Source organism: Amblyomma maculatum, unplaced genomic scaffold, assembly GCF_055883805.1.
Source record: "Amblyomma maculatum isolate TAMU_Amacu unplaced genomic scaffold, ASM5588380v1 scaffold_16, whole genome shotgun sequence".
NCBI lineage: Eukaryota > Metazoa > Arthropoda > Arachnida > Ixodida > Ixodidae > Amblyomma > Amblyomma maculatum.
The window spans coordinates 1140819-1158552 of NW_028146741.1; the positions used below are offsets into that span (position 1 = coordinate 1140819).

The following is a 17734-nucleotide window of genomic DNA, read 5'->3' on the forward strand; positions in this document are numbered from 1 at the left end:
CAACGTTAGTTTGATGGTTGTCCGCAACAATTCTTGCGATGCGAAAGCCAACCTCTTCGACTGACTGCATGACTTCCATGGCCATTGAATGAAGCTTATCATTCTTAAGGCAGCGGGTGAAAAAATAACCCACTGGTATGATGTAAGATGTTGATAAGCCTCTCAAAACAAAACACAACAGACGGTTTGCCACCTGAGGGATTGTTGTTGAGAGCTCTGCAGAGCCGATGTCTATGAGGCCGAACACTTTGTCGACTTGCCGGTCATATATGACTTTTTGAGCTATAGACATCTCATCAACAATTAATGAACAGTAGGCCTCTTGCGGCGCACTCAAGTTTTCGTATTCCACACGAAGGCGTTCTTTGATGAGGGATGTCACACCAACTTCTCCTGTTGACTGACCAACATATTTCTGCAGAGTGGTACGGAACGGCAGCTTAAAAAAGACCTCTTGATCGGACGTGCTCGTAGCCTTTGCTTGAGCATGCTTTCCAAAGTATGCACTCTCTGAACATGCTCACTGTACAGAGTTTTTTTCATGCAACAGTTGGTCACTTGATTTCTGATGAAGAGAGCTGTTTTTTTCACCTGCTTCGGCTGATTTTAGTAACTTCATGAAGTCCTGAACTGCCTTGTTTTCTTCATAACCTTGCAAACGCTCTTTCAATTTGTCGCGCTCGGCTTGCAGTTTTTGCAGCGCTTTTGCTTGGCGAGCGATTTTCGATTTCAGCCTGTTCTCGGCCTTCTTTGCATCGTCCAACACGCTCGCGAGATCAAATGCAGTCTGACAAGCCTCATCAACCAGCAAAGCATTTTTGCTACAGATTTCCAACGCAGACTGGCATGTATCCACCAACACGTTACTTTTGATGCTCACTTGCGTGCTTACTTCAGGAGCAACATCGCGGTAGCAATCAGAAAGACGAGACCCACTCACATTTGGATTCTCTCTGGAACCGTCACGCTCAGGTGGAGTTCTCCGAACTGTGCCATCAGGAGACCGGTCAACTCGAGGTCTCTTTGTTCTTTGCGAACTTGCTGGTTGCATGTAATGTGGGTAGTTCGCGAATACGGAGGGGACGGCTGATGGAAGCAGGATCTTCAGTTTTGTGTTCTTCCTGTAGTCATCGTCTGTGAAGTGCAGTGAGCATACCAGTGACTTGTCATTCGGCTTCCACTGGCTTCATTTTCCGGCCGAGCCCTCCCGAGATATGTTTTTTAGCCATACTGCTCGACGTTGTAAATCGCACGGGAACTCGTGGTAACCGATCTTCGGATCTTTCCTTGAGTTCGTGGTGCATAGCGGCACACAGCAGTTGCGTGGCATAGTGACACATATGCGTTTAGGACGCTGTTGACACAGGCACCGATGACACGCACGCAGAACTAGCAGAACCACGCGGGCATGCTGAGCAGCAACAACTAAACCACGCGCCAAAACAGCGAGCGAAGTCCTTTCCGCGTCGTCTGGCCGTCCGTGCCGGCGGTAGCCGGCGGCGCCTTGTCCCGGAGTGGTGGCGCCCCCACGGAGAATGACGGCGGAAACTGTAACTTCTCCCAATACGCGCTTCCCCAGCCATTGCGGCGCGACGCGACGGGCCGCACCAAGTGCGCCTCCATTGAGCGGCCGTGGCTTGCATCGGAGTGACTTTGGGTTATAGACAAATAATTCTGATTTTTGCGGCGAACATGATAGACCCCTACTGGCAGCGTAGTCTACGACAGTGTCTGCCGCCGCTTGCAGGCGCTCCTCAATGCTCGCATCACTACCCTGGTTAACCCAGAGATTGATGTCATCCGCATAAATACTGAAATTTAGCCCCTTTATGCTCCTCAGAGCTTCTGGGAGGCCCCTCATCGCCACGTTGAAAAGGAACGGGGAGCCCTGCGACGTCCCCCTGCTCCCTAACTTCACTGTGGGGGACTGAATGTCTTGAAACTTTATGCAGGCAGTTCTGTTTGACAAGAAGTCCTTGATGTAGTCATATGTTCGTTCACCTACTCCGATTTCTTGGAGACCGTGGAGGATCGCTCCGTGTTTAACTTTGTCAAAAGCCTTTGTCAAGTCCAGGCCGAGAATCACTTTGGCGTCTCTAGAACGCGAGTCGATTATGTCGTACTTGAGTCGGAGCATCACGTCCTGCGTGGTCAAACCCGGTCGAAAGTCGACCATCTCGTGCGGCCACAGGTCGTGTTTCTAGTCTTGTCTGGACTACATGCTCCATCAATTTTCCCATGCATGATGTTAGAGAAATAGGTATTAGATTTTCTAGTTTCGGGGGTTTGCCCGGTTTTGGGATTAGAATTACGTTTGACGACTTCCACTGCCGAGGCAGGTGCCCTTTAGTCCAAATTTCTTGCATATACTCACTAAGAGCGCTGGTGGAGTCATCATCCAGGTTTCTTAAAATTTTGTTTGTTATAAATCTATGTTTTCTGAGTATACATTGAAGTGCATAAACTAAAATGCGTACGCAATAAAATAGTTTGCTGGATTAAAATCGCTTCCAGAAATCCTTTGATCGTGCTAGTTGCGTCCGTTGCGCCATCTTTAGTACGTTGAATCAAACGCATAAGAGCGCATTTAAAGACCGCATTACCCGTCGCTTTTGTGGCGCTATTGATTCACACCACGTACCTTATTGAAAGACATGTGTTCGATCCCCGTAGGGATAATTTTTAATTTTTTCTTAAATTCACAACATTCAAATAAAGTATGACCTTATTTCCTGGGGTATGTTCCCCTTTAGGTTGCACAATACCATGTTTTTTATTCTTAACAGCAACAAAATCAGCCGCGAACGCAGGCAGGGAATGACGGTATGGCAACGGTTACACAATTACCTTCACTATAATCAACTCCTGTCTCCAGTGAGTGCACGTTACCTTTAGGTTGCGTTCAGACACAGCTCTCAGCAACAATCGCCTTTTAACAGGCTTTAAACTATTTTTAACGGATTTACGCCGCACCGATTTTTCAAAATAACTTATTCAATGTCGCAAAGATGGCGCGACGGACGCCACTGATGTATTACGCTCTTTACAGTAAGTAATTTTAAGCCATAAAACTATTTTATTAATATTTCATTTCAGTTTCCGTACTGTGCTTCATGCTCAAAAAAAAAAAACGTAAGGCTGTGTTTTGTTTTTCAGTAACGCACCCGGCACTTAAGTTGCTGCAGTTTTAGGGGAACGGCAATACGCGTTGGGTAGGACGGGAAGGGGGGAGGAGTGCTTAAAAATATTGAGCACAGAGGAAGAGATTCTACCCTTTGCAAAGTTGCGGACTGCGATCTTAGAGTCGCTAAATATGAAAAGGGCCCGTGTGTTGGCAATGGCGAAGGCGATGACTGCTTCCTCTGCGGCAGTGGAAATGAGAGCAGGGATAGTGGCGACGTAGAGGGGGTTCGTGTATTGGAAACAGTGGCCAGGGCATAGGCGGGATGCGAGAGGTAGGGTGCCGCATCAACATACACGGCGTCAGACCGTGTACCGTACTGGCACCAGAGGGTGGAGGCGCGGGCAGATCGGCGAGCGGCATGATGCTCAGGGTGCATGTTCTTGAGAAGGGGCTTGACAGTGAGCATAGAGAAGATAGAGGAGGAGGGTAAGTGATGGGTGACACAGACAGGGGAGACAGGGGTAAAGCGAAGGGAAGTAAGAAGGGCTCTGCCAGGGGGGGTGCGAGATAAACTATCGAGTTGTGCCACGCGATGGGCCCCCAGAAGTTCTGAAAGAATATTGTGGACGCCCATCGCCAGTAGACCAGAAGGGGGGGGGGTGGAAGTGGGAAGCCCGAGAGCCGACTTATAGGTTTCGAGGATGAGACAGATGACTTTGTCTTCCTCGGCACGAAAAAGAAAGAGGTAGGGGAGGGAGTCGACAAGGCGGCTTAGCACAAAGGCAGTGGTCGTATCGGATCTTACACAGTAGAAACAGTACTACATGGTATAAACTTCTACGTTTGCAGACTGTAAAGCCATCTTGCGGCATAGAAACGAACTGTTCATCTATAAGAAAAGCTGTGTACGTGGCAACGAATGAAACTAGAGTTCGCCACCAGCAGCTGGATACCTGTCTCGTTTGCGGTACCAGAGGCTGATAACCAGAGAGGACTCCACAGATGACACCATGATTTCGATTCGGTGCAAGTGTCTGTCTTTTATTCTGATGAACCTCATAAGCAGAGAGATAGAAATAACATTTATTTCTACCCGTCAAAAGGTTGGTGAGGATCCGAGGCGCAGCTTTCTCCCAGTCATGTCCTCTCCCTCAGCCGTCGACCTGGATCTCCTGGATCTGAGCAGCGGCCAGGGCGAGACGGGTGACTACAGGTTGCCCTTTTTTGTCCTGTTCGAGAAGTAGTGCTTCCCAAGACTCGTCTGTTCTGCCAGGTTCTCCAAGACAAGGACACTTCCATATCATGCGGATCATGTCCACTATGCCATCGCAACGTTTGCACCTGGGGCGAAACATTTCCGGATGTCACTTGCTCTAAAGCTGGGGGTTCGGCAATACTCCAGTTTGTAGCTTACGCCCAATAACCTCTACGCTTTTGGTGAGTTGCTTACACGCATTTGGAAATATTGATCTGCCTAATTTGTAATATGGGATATCTTGATAGGTATTAAGGTCATCGTCGAACAGTAGAGGCTCCTCATCGCGATTAATATTGCTGCGCTTTATTTGGATAACCACATTATTCCACTTTCTAAATGTACTACATTTCTTGGCATCCTACTAGACGAACATTTAAAATTTAACATGCACACTGAATCATTATGCAAAAAAGTTGTCTTTGGCATTAGGGTGCTTCTTCGAACACGTCATTACTTTCAGCCCCATATTCTTCGGACGCTTTATTTCGCATTCGTTCACAGTCACTTAACTTACTGCATATCATCCTGGGAAACTACATATCTCACTCATATGTCAAGCATCCGTCGTTTACAAAACTCCGCAATTCGAATACTTACCTTTTCCCCGTCCCCTGCCTCAGCTGCCCCTATACATCGAAATCTTAATATCCTCCCCTCACAGAGTCTGCTCCACCTAAGATTGGCCACACTTATATACAGCGCTCGCAATGGTGACATTGTCATTACTGCGCTTCCGTCATCTTCCCTCATAAACAGTAATCTGATTAGATTTTCCCAAAACGACAATTTGCTACTTCCCAGAGTTAACACTAATTATGGCAAACAAACCCTTTTGTTTTCAGCTATAACTCTACGGAATTCACTACCCTCATATGTTAAGACGGTTCGGTCCGAAGTAATTATAACCACACAGTTATGTTATTCTTTTTTTTATGTATTGTTGTTCTTGTTGTTGATGGATTTAAACATATTTTAATGTTCAATTTCTGCCATATTTGTGAATTTGTTTTAAGCATTTTGTTATAGGAGGTCCCCCTGACAGCTTCGCTTTGGGACCTCCTTCTGTACCAAATAAATCATACTAATTTTTTTTATTTATTTATTTATTTGAAGTGCATTTCATTTTTACACTTCAGGAAGGAGGCCAAAAGGCACGACGCCTGACGTGGGCCTTCCTCCCTGGGGGAAGCAAATTGCATTTGACACATGTATACAAAACAAGCAAATACAATATGTGTAGCGGTCATCATGACATCAGTTTCCACAAGCACATGAAACAAAATCCATTTCAAAAATAACAATACCTGAACCTAAGGTGTTCTGAAGGAATAAGTAAAAAAACAGCATGAAACCATCACACGTCACGACTACTGGTATAGCAATCTACGATGAACATACAAGAACGAAAAGTACAGAGCATGTTACAGTAAATTAAGATTCCTTGAAAAGAACCAATGATGAAATACAGGAAGTTATGAAAGGAAAGAAAGAAAAAGAATCATGTTCACTGATATGAGTACACAGTATATCACAGGATGTACCAAAACGTCATGCAGTCAGCAGTGCAGTCACTCTTCTCTTATAAATATTTTTACTTTTACATTGATACAAGAGGTCATGGATATTTCTGTTTTCATTTAAAAGGGCAGTCATTTGATATCTAATCGTTTTAAACCCGTAATTCGTTCTTGCTTTTGGTACTCTTATTTCCATATACTGAAGGTGATATAGATTTTGAGGTAGTTCTGGCGTTACAAAAAACTGAGGTTCAGAATGAATTGTATTATATGTTTCAAGCGCTAGCCGAAGAGTTTTTAACTGAAAAATGGTTAATAGCCCAAAGCTGTTCCACCACTGGTCCGTGCTTTCTAGGTAAGCTAGGCTGACAGTTACTCTAATGGCCTTTTTTCTGTAGCAGAAACAAAGCATTTAAATTAGCCTCTGTTAGCATTTAAATTAGCCCCATACCAGCAGACAATAGTGAAGATGCGATTGAATTGAACTGAAATAGAGTTGTTTTTTTTTAGCCATAATAGACGCCTAAATTTGTTTAGAAGGCCCACAGATCGCGAAATCTTTTTCCTTACTTGATTAATATGGTCAGTCCACAGCAGGTATTCATTAAACATAACTCCAAGAAATTTTTTTACTGTACACGGTGTATAACGTTTGAATTGTATAGTATAGTTGGCTCATCTCCTATGACTATTTTTAGCTCTGAATATTACATACTTCGTCTTCGTGATGTTTAATTCTAACTATTGGCCCGCAACATGCATAATGAGAGATTTTCTAACCAGATATTTGCTTTACTCTCTATAGTTTGTAAACTCGCGTCAGTAAAGAAAATATTTGTGTCGTCGGTGTATAAAACTGTTTCGGAGCAGGGAGAGATATTAATAATATCATTTATGTGAACTAGGAATAGAATGGGACCCAGTATTGAGCCCTATGGCACACCAGTGCGTATAAGTCCGTAGCTGGAAGGTATGTCGTTGATCATTGTAAATTGCACTCTGGATGACAAGTAGCTTGCAAGAAGACTGAGGGCTCGTACCCTCAGGGGTACCCTCGTACCCCGTAGAATTCTAGTTTGCGTAGTAAAATTTCGTGACAGACTAAGTCGAAGGCTTTTCTAAAGTCTCAAAATAGCCCAAGTGTAAACATTCTGTTTTCGATGTTATAGATTATTTTGTCTTTTATGAGAAGTAAAGCTTTTTCCGTGGATTTGTCCTTCTGAAATCCAAACTGTTCTTTGGCAATAGCTCCGGTCTTAGCGAGGTACGAAATAAGGCGTGTGTTGATAACTTGCTCGGCAATTTTCGCGAAGACAGGAAGAACGGATATTGGGCGATAATTATTAGGATCGTTATAGCTTCCAGTCTTATGTATCACGCAAACTCTCGCAATCTTGCAGTCTTTAATTTCTCTGGAAACTTGCCTTCTTTGAGCATTTGGTTGCATATATGTGACAACAAAGGTGCGATAATATCGGGTACAGCTTTCACTACCTCACCCTTAATGTTATCAGCACCAACGGAACAATTATTTTTAGACACATCGTATACCTAGAAATTTCGGCTGTTGTTGCTGGGGAGAGAAATATTGAACATTTTGGACTGACTTGAAGAAATGACATTGGATCAGTGCACGTCGTTTGTGCGGACTGATTTTCACCAACCGTCAAGAAGTGTTCGTTGAACATGTCTGATAAGGGACGGCCTCTGTGGACGCCATCTACCACAATTTCTACTGGAGTTGGTTGAGATCGTTTTGATATTAAATTGTTGTATGAGCTCCATATTTGATTTGGGGCATGTTTATTAGCAAACGCTTTTGCGTAATATTCCTGTTTTGCGGTTTTCAAATCGGTATTGAGTTTATTCCTTACGGTTTTATACAGTTTCAGTATATTCATGTCCCTACACTTTAAAAAATCAGCAAAGAGGTTGTGTTTCTGCCTTATTCATTTGTACAGCTCTTTTGTGACGCACGGCTTTTTAGACTTTTTGTATTTAGAGCTGCGAACAAGAGGAAAGGCGGCATTATAGGCATTTTGAAATTTTTCTTCAAAGACATCGTAAGAGTGACTAGGACCCATTTCATTAAAAACATTTGACCAGTCCACTTCTGAGATCATGCGTCGAAAGCAATTTATTGTTTCGTCATTAATTTTTCGATAAAAATAATTAACTGGGTTTCTAGAAAAAGTTTTCCTCGAATGGGGCAGAAAAATAAAAAATGGAAGATGGTCACTGACGTCGCATGCCATCACACCCGATTTGACATCGTTTGGTAAAACGTCAGTGAAGCATAAATCAAGAGCAGTACCGGTACTTGCGGTGATCCTTGTAGGCAGGTTTATAACATGTGTGCAACTGTAGGTGGACATAATAGCAATAAAGTTCTTAGACACAGTATTCTCAGTTAATATATCTATGTTAAAATCGCCCGGGACGAGAACAGATTGGCTATGTCCTGTAAGCGAGTAAAGTACACTGTCGAGGTAAGAAAAAAACCGTTTAACGTTCCCAGACGGTGGTCGGTAAACAACGATTATAAGAACATCGCAAGATTCGGCAACAATTAAGTACTTCAAAATCATAATATGCCGTCATTGGCCGTTGTAGGCCGTCATTGCACCCGCCACCGCTTCGGTGGTGGACGACGGCTGTACCGGCGCGCGTCTTTCTTTCCCTCTTCCTTTTCTTTCTTCTCTATTTTCTCTTCTGTCTGTACGAGGCAGCGGAGGTGGCTCAGCTACAGAGGCAGTAGCAGGCCCGTGCATTTTCTTTTCCTTCTTCCTACAGCCACAACATCAGCAGCGACAGCCCCGCCGGGGTGGTGCAGTGGTAAGACGCCCGACTACTGTGCCGAAGTACCCGGGTTCGAACACGACCTCGGTGGCTGCGTTTCGATGGAGGCGAAACGGAGGCGTCCGTGGGCTGTGCGATGTCAGTGCACGTTAAAGGTGGTCGGAATTACTCCGCAGCCCTCCACTACGGCTCCGCTTTCTCTCTTTCAACTTTCACTCCCACCTTCCCTCTTCCCTTACGGAGCGGTGGAGGTGTCCACAAAAAACAAGTGATACAGTTGCCGCGCCTTTCCCTTCCTATAAATCAATCATTCAGCAGCGACAAGATGGAAAAGGATGTCCACAGCAGCAGCAGCAGCAGCAGCAGCAGCAGAAAGAAGAAACTGCAGCCACCATGCACGCCGCAGTCACTGCGAAGTTCCACCCGTCAAAAGAAGCCAGTACAGAAATGTTTTAAGCGTTCTGCCTTTTCACTATGGCGAACACCTGGCGGGGCTGGGCAACACCACCTAGACTTGGGCTGGGACGGTAGGTTAACGCCGCTTGCGGCGGGGCCTAGCCCACAACAGCAGCCACAACAGCATGAGCCATTAAAGGCTATCGCCTTAGTAATAAACGCTGGCTGGGGGTCGAGGCGGTAGGATGCATGGCTGATCCTGAGTCCTGGCCCTACGGGACTGGGACTGGTAGGTCACCACCGCTTGCAGCAGGGGCTAGCCTTCCACCGGTTTTTGAAGCGAAAAGCTTCCCTACGAGGGTCAGAGTCGAGATTCGCGGCCAGCTGCGCAGCCCCCCTGCCAAGCTCCGTCTTGCGTTGCAGATGCCCACATGGATTTGAAGGTCATCGTAACACTAACGATCACCTACTAGTTAGGGGGTGTTTAACTAACACTAATCAGACATTAGCTAGTACTAAGAAAGTGCAAGTCATGGTTAACTATCACCAACCAATAGTAATGGTTAGACGTTTCGATACGACGTCCATAGCCGTTACATGGTGACGTCATCGGCCGTGACGTCATGACCGGACGCTCATGTATAACCAGAAGTGATAATGACGTCACATCTGGTCATGACGTCATGACTGATGATGATGTCACCAGGAGATTCACGCATATACGAAGCTGACACCGCCGGGCGTTCCACAAGCGTTTAGGGGTAGATCGGCTGGAAACGCTGATTGGTCAAAAAATGTGACGTCACGCATGACGTCACGTGTAACGTCACGTGTGACGTCACAAGTCACGTGACATTTTGTGACGTCATGTCCTGTTGGGGACACACGTGTTTTCCCCAGATTGTCTCTAGAGTCCCTGGATTCCCCGTGCTTTTGAGAGCGCGCGCGGGAGGTTAAAAGAAGCGTGCGCTCCTGTCGGAATGGCTGCAGGGATTTCCAACCAGGGTGAAAGCGATCCTCGGCACGCTGACCGTGATTCCAATCACGATGATCGTCAGCTACATGATCGGCACTGTGACATCTGCAACAAAGTCTTCACTGCGCGCAAGAACATGTTACAGCATAAGAGAAATGTTCACAAGTTGGAGGCAAAGGAGCTGTCCTGAAGTGTGATGAGTGCAACTGCGCGGGCTCTCGACGCTGGAAAACTTGACTCGTCACTATAGCGACGTACACCAGTTCCCAGCCGAACATCGGCAACTGTCCTTCGCGAACGACAAAGGTAAGTAATTATATACATACTTCGTTTTTATTTTTTATTTTTTTCTTTCTCGTTCTTCGATCAGCACATGTGTGATTCCATATATATATATATTCGGTTTTGCGATGTGAGCATTCGCGGCTTGAACTTTTGGTACAGGCGAATTCGCATGCGCAATACATGTAAGCATAATTTATTTTTTTCCATGTTCTCGGCGATATGCGCTGTTTATATAATCCGCTGCCTTTCAAAATTTCGCAGGGCATTCTGCGATTCGTTTAGCTTGATGAGGCGTTTTCTGGAAGCTGTATTTAAGATGTACTCGATCATTTTTAGATATATAAATGTTAGACTAATGTCAGACTGGAGCTGTATTGCCGCGTCTCATATTTTTTTTTTTTTTTTTAGTTCTTGTTCTTTAGGAAGCGTGAATACTTCCATATATTCGCAATAGACCGTTTTTCTGAGAGCTTGATTAATTCTCATGTCTCGTTTTTATTATATAGCTGTGTACATATAGTGTTCATGTCCGCGCTGCACTGTTCTTGCCTGTATTTGTGGTCGGTTTTGTATAGGAAGCATAATTTCGATTATTTGATATTTTTCTTTATTTCTTTATTTTCATTTGTTTTTTGTTCGCTTGTTGCCATGTCAGACGCTTCGAGAAGCTTGGAATTCAACCCCATCATATACGTATATTTATACGAGTTGGGAAAAAAAATGCGTTATTTCGGCTCAGCCGCTGACCACAGGTACCTTTTGAAAGGCTACGTTTTTACATTACTAATTTCACTTTACTATGCATGCTGCATTTTCTCCGAAATCGAGGAAAACCTATCATTTGCGGCAAAAGCTTAGTGAAGACAATAAACCGAAGCAGAAGAGGGCAAATACGGTCTGGTTGGCACATGCTTAAGAATCGAGTAAAGCGCTAGGAGAGACGAAACACGTGAACGACAGAGCATGCATCTGTCTGTCGTTCACGTGTTTCGTCTCCCCTAGCGCTGTTTTACTCGATTCTTCAACCGAAGCAGCCGATTTTACAGGCTGCGCTACCTGGCGAACTATGACGCAATACAGTTTGGGGGCTGGTCTCGTAGTTCGTCAGGTGGAGCAGCCTGTCGAATCAAGTTCTCCGCTCGCCACGGTGAAAAATTCTGCTGTAGCAGACTGCCAATTTTCGCCGATTCCGGAAAACTAAGGCAAGCACAGATGTTAAATTATATCAAGAAACTTAGAACAATGGTCTACGCTTTTCGATCGGCACTTCAGTGAAATTGCCGGTTTTGTTTAGTGCACCGGTTTTCAGCCATGTGGAAAGGTGGTGCGGAACCTTAATCAATTGCGACCGGTATTGAGACTATAAGGTAGAGGGCAGGGCGAATCTTGTATTCGTGCTGCGATCTTTTGCGTACTAGAAGCACGTTGTGTAATTGGGATTGAATCGATCGGTTAAACAACGCGCATTTGATGCCAGCGCGCGGCTACAATAAGGGATTCGACTCCTCCACATATCATGCCGCTCGCCACGCATTGCAGGCCCGTCTATCAGCTAGTTTCAGTGGTGCCGGTATCAACAATCGCACGATCATCTCTCGATCCCTATCTCCTTCTTTCGCGCGCGCTCTTGCGCTTAGAGAAGTTAACATTGACATTGAACCTACGTGGACCCCGCAAGACCAGAGTAGAGTGAACTAGTTCACTCTAACCAGAGCAAAAGCCGGAGAGCTATCGCGCGACCTTTCATTTCTTTTATCGTGGGCGTGGGTTTCGCACACCCACCTCCATTTGAGAAACGCATTGGTGTAAGGCATATATGTAAGCAACTATTTAGATCAAGCATGTATTTCAACCATATATATATATATATATATATATATATATATATATATATATATATATATATATATATATATATATATATATATATATATATATATATAATGTATATAATTCAAAGGAGCGAACAGTCTATGAGTCCAAGGGGAACATTTTCAATACCAACAACAAAACATTAAAAAAATATATGTCCAAATGTTCGCCTTGGGCTCGTAGACTATTCTCTCCTTTCAATTATATATAGCGAGCCCCTCGGTTCTCAGTTCCCCTTCAATTCTTTTCTATATATATATACATAATATAAATACGAATCCCAGGTCAAAAGTCCTCACAAAGGTGAATGTTCTGCGTTTGTGAAAAAAATAAGGGGGCTATATGTATATGCTGTAATAATTAATGGTCCTCAGGTGTGGCAGCACTCGGTACTATAACTGTCACAATGTTCGGTACACAAATTCGCATCTGTCTGGTGCAGTGTTCTCTAGTATTTATGGGTCCAGCCAGCGGCACAACAGTCAAATTTAATTGGTCCTGTGAATCTGCAATTTTACAGATAAAAAGGTTCTTCCACAGTCGACTGCGGTTTCTGCCACTTGAAAAAAATGCGGGCAAATCCCAATGTTAAAATACTGTGGGGAAAAATGTGGACTAGCAAAGCTACCTTTGTGGTTGGCATTTTAGCCGAATTATAGTCTGGTAGTTTGAACAGAATATTTTACAGCCCAAGATTGATAAATATGCAGAATAATTAGTTGCAACAACTAAACCTTCATGGTAGAATTTCCCTGAACATTGCAAGATACTCAGCAATACTGGAAAAAAAAAAACTATTCCACACATGCAGTTTTAGGAATGTGGACTACATTATACTGTAAGTAATAGTATGTGTTGTGCACAACGTTTTTCAAACAGTCATGCTTGATGAGTGTAGAAATTACTTTGTCAGTGATACAGAGCCCTGCTTTTTTTTTTTTTTTTTTTTTTTTTTTTTCAATTTACAGAGTTCCAGGAATGGAAAACGAGAGAGGAGGTGAATGAGGACTGCAAATTCATAGCACCTCAAGGCGAAAAAAGGCTCGCTGGTGGAAGTACAAGGGTGTACTATAAATGCCACAGGTCAGGAGTGGCTAGGCCAAGCCGAGGGAACAAGGTACGGGCAATGAAGAGCCAGGGAAGCTGCAAGAGTGGTAAGACATGCCTTTCTTTTATGATTGTTACTAGAGAAAAGAATGAAGTCAAGGTGATGTACCAAAGGACACATTATGGGCATGATGCAGATATTGCACACCTCACCATGACCATCCAGGAAAGAGCAATCATTGCAAGTGACCTTTCAAAAGGAGTGCCCATGAAGACTATAATGAAGAAAATAAGGGCATCAATAACAGTCAAGCTGACTCCTCTTCACTTGACCGATCGCTTAACCTTACACAACATCAAACGGCAGTATAATCTCAATGTGCCTGAAAGATGTCATGACAGTGATGCTGTCAGTGTTAGCACATGGGTGCAAATCACGAGGAACAAGAACCGACCTGTTGTTCGCTTGTACAAGGAGCAGGGGGCTGTTGACTCAACAAATACGTTCAGCACGAAGGATTTTGCTCTTGCTCTAATGACAGAGCCACAGGAAGACCTTCTGAAGGTTTTGGGCTCAGGAACAGTCTGTGTTGATTCCACACATGGAACAACAGGATACCAGTTTGAATTAGTGACTGTTCTGGTGCTGGATGAATTTGGAGCAGGACTGCCTATGGCATACTTTATCTCCAGCACAGTAAATGAAAAAACTTTAACAGCCTTCTTTGAATCTGTGAAGTCTTCCACAGGAGCATTATCAACTAAGATTTTTATGTCAGATGATGCATCTGAGTTCTTCAAGGCTTGGTCAACAGTCATGGGTCCACCTCAGCACCGACTGCTCTGCTCATGGCATGTGGACAAAAACTGGAGGCGAAGGATTATGGAGAAAGTCAAAGGAAGAGAACTTGGAGCTGAGATTTACCGGACAGTTCGCACACTGCTAGAATCCCTTGACAAGAATGAGTTGACTGAGCTTCTTGAGCCATTTTTGGCCAACAACGACCCCAGGCTGCAGGAGTTCATGCAGTATTTTAAAGCAAACTATGCTTACCGCCCAGAAATGTGGGCCTACAGTTTTCGAACTGGCCTCGGGATCAATACAAACATGCATCTTGAAAGAATGCACAGGACTTTAAAGCATAATTTTCTGGAAGGCAAGAAGAATCACCGTGTCGACAAGCTCATCTCGGCACTGATGGACATGGCATACCATTTTTTTATGAAGAGGATAGGCCACATCACAAAAGAAAAGAGAACCTGCAAGATGAGTCGAATTGAGAAGAGCCATCGAACTGCCATGGCAAGCCCAGCATCTATAGAGAGGAATGAAGATCGAACATGGACTGTGCAATCCCAGTCCACAAAAGGCCTCGCATACAAAGTCTCAAAAGTGAAAGATGGTGCTTGCTGCCCTCTTGCATGCAGTGTGTGCATGGTGTGTGTGCATAGCTATGCATGCACTTGCTATGATCATCTGATGTCCATAATAGTTTGCAAACACATTCATGGTGTGGTCATAGCTAGCACACCAGAAATAGCAGCTGTGAAAATCCCTGAAACTGCTCTAGGAGTGTTGTCAACTTCGAAGATAAGTGAGGCTTTCCACATCTTGGAAAGTGTTCAGGCAGCAGAAGCCTCAACAAGCGTGGCAAACTCAGAGTTGGTTGTGGCCAAGATGCAAGTAATCAAGGAATATACAGTGAAAGAAGAAATTTCTCAAGAAGTGCACAACAAAGCGTGCATTCGCCCTGGAGCTACTAGGAATCGCCCTTTAACATGTGGGACGCCTTCCCCCCCCCTCTAGTAACATGTGGGACGCCTTCCAACCTGGGGGGCTCATCTTCCGGCGCCATATCATTAATGCTATTGTGACTGGCCATAGGGTTTTCTTGGCAGGAAATACTGGAGTGGGTTGCCATTACCTTCTCCAGTGAATCACATTTTGTCAGAACTCTCTGCCGTAACTTGCCTATCTTGGGTGGCCCTACACAGCAGAGCTCACGACTTCATCGAGTTTCGCAAGCCCCTCCGCCACGACAAGGCAGTGATCCATGAAGGGGATGCATCAACTAGCCTGCAATAATGTCCTTGCAAGAGTTAATTGTCCTGTCGTTTTCTTTGTCTTATGGGTTTTTCAGTGCACTTGTTTTGTTTTATTTCAGTACAAAATGTTGTGCACTATAAAAAGAAATCAAGCTTCGCCATGAATGCAAAATTGAAAATGACATGACGATGTGCTTCTCACAATGGTTCATTCTGCCCCTGGTTTTGCAGTTTGTGCAAAACAACATCACAAGTGGCTGCCAGTATTTACCTTCGAAAACCTGCATGACCATAATTGTGCACGTTTAGAAATGATGGCACAAGTGCAACAAAGTAAAAGTACGGGCTGACTTAGTGCCCCTGAGACAATTCGGGAGGACAGCCGCCCTCCATGCGCATGCCTATGTATATATTTCACTTTGCAGGAATTGTCATTACACAAACATGACTAGAGGAGGCTGATCGGAATGCCTTGAGGATGAAGTGATAGGTGATACAAGCTGATACAAGCTGCATGTAATTGTATGAAGAAGAGTCAAAAGTGCTAGCTAGAAGTGGACATGCTAGGTCATTCAACAATTAGTAAAAAACGGAGCAAGAAAATGTAACTGCCACAATGCATAGTACTTTCATGACGGTAAGTCACTGCAACAAGTGTAAGAGAGAGCATATATAAGCAGTTACTGTTCCAAGCAAATAAATAAAGCACTTAAAATGCAAGAAAACATGAATTGAAAAGCTTTTCCTCAGGAACTGTGAGGGTAAAATAGGTTCATTCTTTTTTACTCACTGGTGGAGACAACACTAAACTGAGAGATGATTTGAACATTTTTATAGTGAGATGACAGAAAAACGACCTGTCAGTTTCCTGCTGAATTTATATAAATTTTCACCGGATCACAGAATGTGGTACAGCTAGGTTAATGCATATGCTTAACGAAAGAAATTGAAATAACTTCTTTTGTGACTGAAAAAATAAGTACACATAACTTTTCATTCAGCTGTAGTGATAAATGAAGAATATGCAGTGGATATATCACGAGTAAAGAATGCATGCTGATCAGCGGCTGAAATAACAATTGTAAAGCCTTCAAAGATGCATGCATGATGAACATGTGTACTTTATATTTTGCATCATGGGGATATACAATAGCAATGTTACACTGTTCAAAATAGCAGCTAAAGAGGGGAAAATTTGTGGCGCTAGAAAATTTTAGGCAAATTTTATTGCCGCAGAGATGCTGAAATAAGTTTTAGAGGTAGGAAACTTAGCTGCAGAGCAAGCTTCAAAAGCTTAGTAAAGTCAGTGCTCCAAGAAAGGTTACAGTCATTCAGATTGATAAAAAATATCAGTAACTATTAACTAAAACTAGCGGTATTTGTCTGACTTCACTGTTGTCAGAGTAATAGTGTATTAATTGTGCGTGTGTCACTGTGCATGAACACATGTACAACATTGTTGATACTTTGTCTTCAAAAATGCAGGTAGAAACATTTTATTTGGGAAAACATTTCATCTGAAGAAGCATAGATTGTCATCTCTTGGCATAAGATATATGTGAAAGGCTTCTGGTTTAGTCCTCACAACTCAGCTTACAGTTGTGTTGCACTCGTTGCAGATGAGGTTTAGTAACACACTTTATGTGTTGAGGACAATGGAAAGCCAAGATTGCTTCCTTGTTTCTCGTTGCTTTATCCCCAATACACTATGGGGGTGGCTGACTGTCGCTGCATTCTCTGGGTCCAGCCTGCTCATGAAATACAAGCGCATAGTTCTTCACAAATGATTTGTCCCATGCACTGCAAAAAAAAATGTACTGGTTTTTCAATTTTTGCCTTCTCTGCAAGTCATGTCTTTGCGTGAATGACCTTCGCTTAATTGTTAGCCTCACCCTTCCATCAAGGCACTGCGAAGAAGATACCACAATGGGTGGGTGCTGCTGCTTTCAGTTCATGCATTCTGCTCCTGGGCTCAGCCCTATGTTGAAACATGCACATTTGAATGCTTAAACGAGCCATTTGATCATATATTTTTTTTTAAATTTAGAATTTAATATCTGGAAATTGTGTTATCTGGAACATACATATTAAACAGGAAAGGAACAGTGCAGCTGTATGGGAGATATTTACTTCCTGCAACTCTGAACGTATGAACGAGGAATGTGTCGAGGCTCTACTGTAATTTGTAACAGGTTATTCTGTCATAAGGCAACGATGGTTTGCAGAATGCTTTAAAGATATATTTGTATAAGATGACAACTGTGGTGTCAGTTGCATGAAAAGAAATGGCATTGTATGTTTTTGTAAATGTTAGTGTATGTTTGCTGTCAATTGAGATCCATAAGGTTCATGTCTTGTATTAAGTTTGTGTTAGTTCTAATGCAACATATGGTTCATTTGAGTTCGGCCATATG

At 43.7% G+C, this 17734-nt stretch overlaps 1 protein-coding gene across 1 annotated transcript; it reads left to right on the forward strand.

The window, feature by feature from the left end:
- Positions 1-10147: 10147 nt before the first annotated feature.
- Positions 10148-16943, forward strand: LOC146171892 (uncharacterized). The gene is made up of 3 exons (XM_084586266.1): positions 10148-10376; positions 13196-15014; positions 16940-16943. The coding sequence occupies exons 2-3, from the start codon at positions 13354-13356 to the stop codon at positions 16941-16943; spliced, it is 1665 nt and encodes a 554-aa protein (XP_084442392.1). The 5' UTR covers positions 10148-10376; positions 13196-13353.
- Positions 16944-17734: the final 791 nt, after the last annotated feature.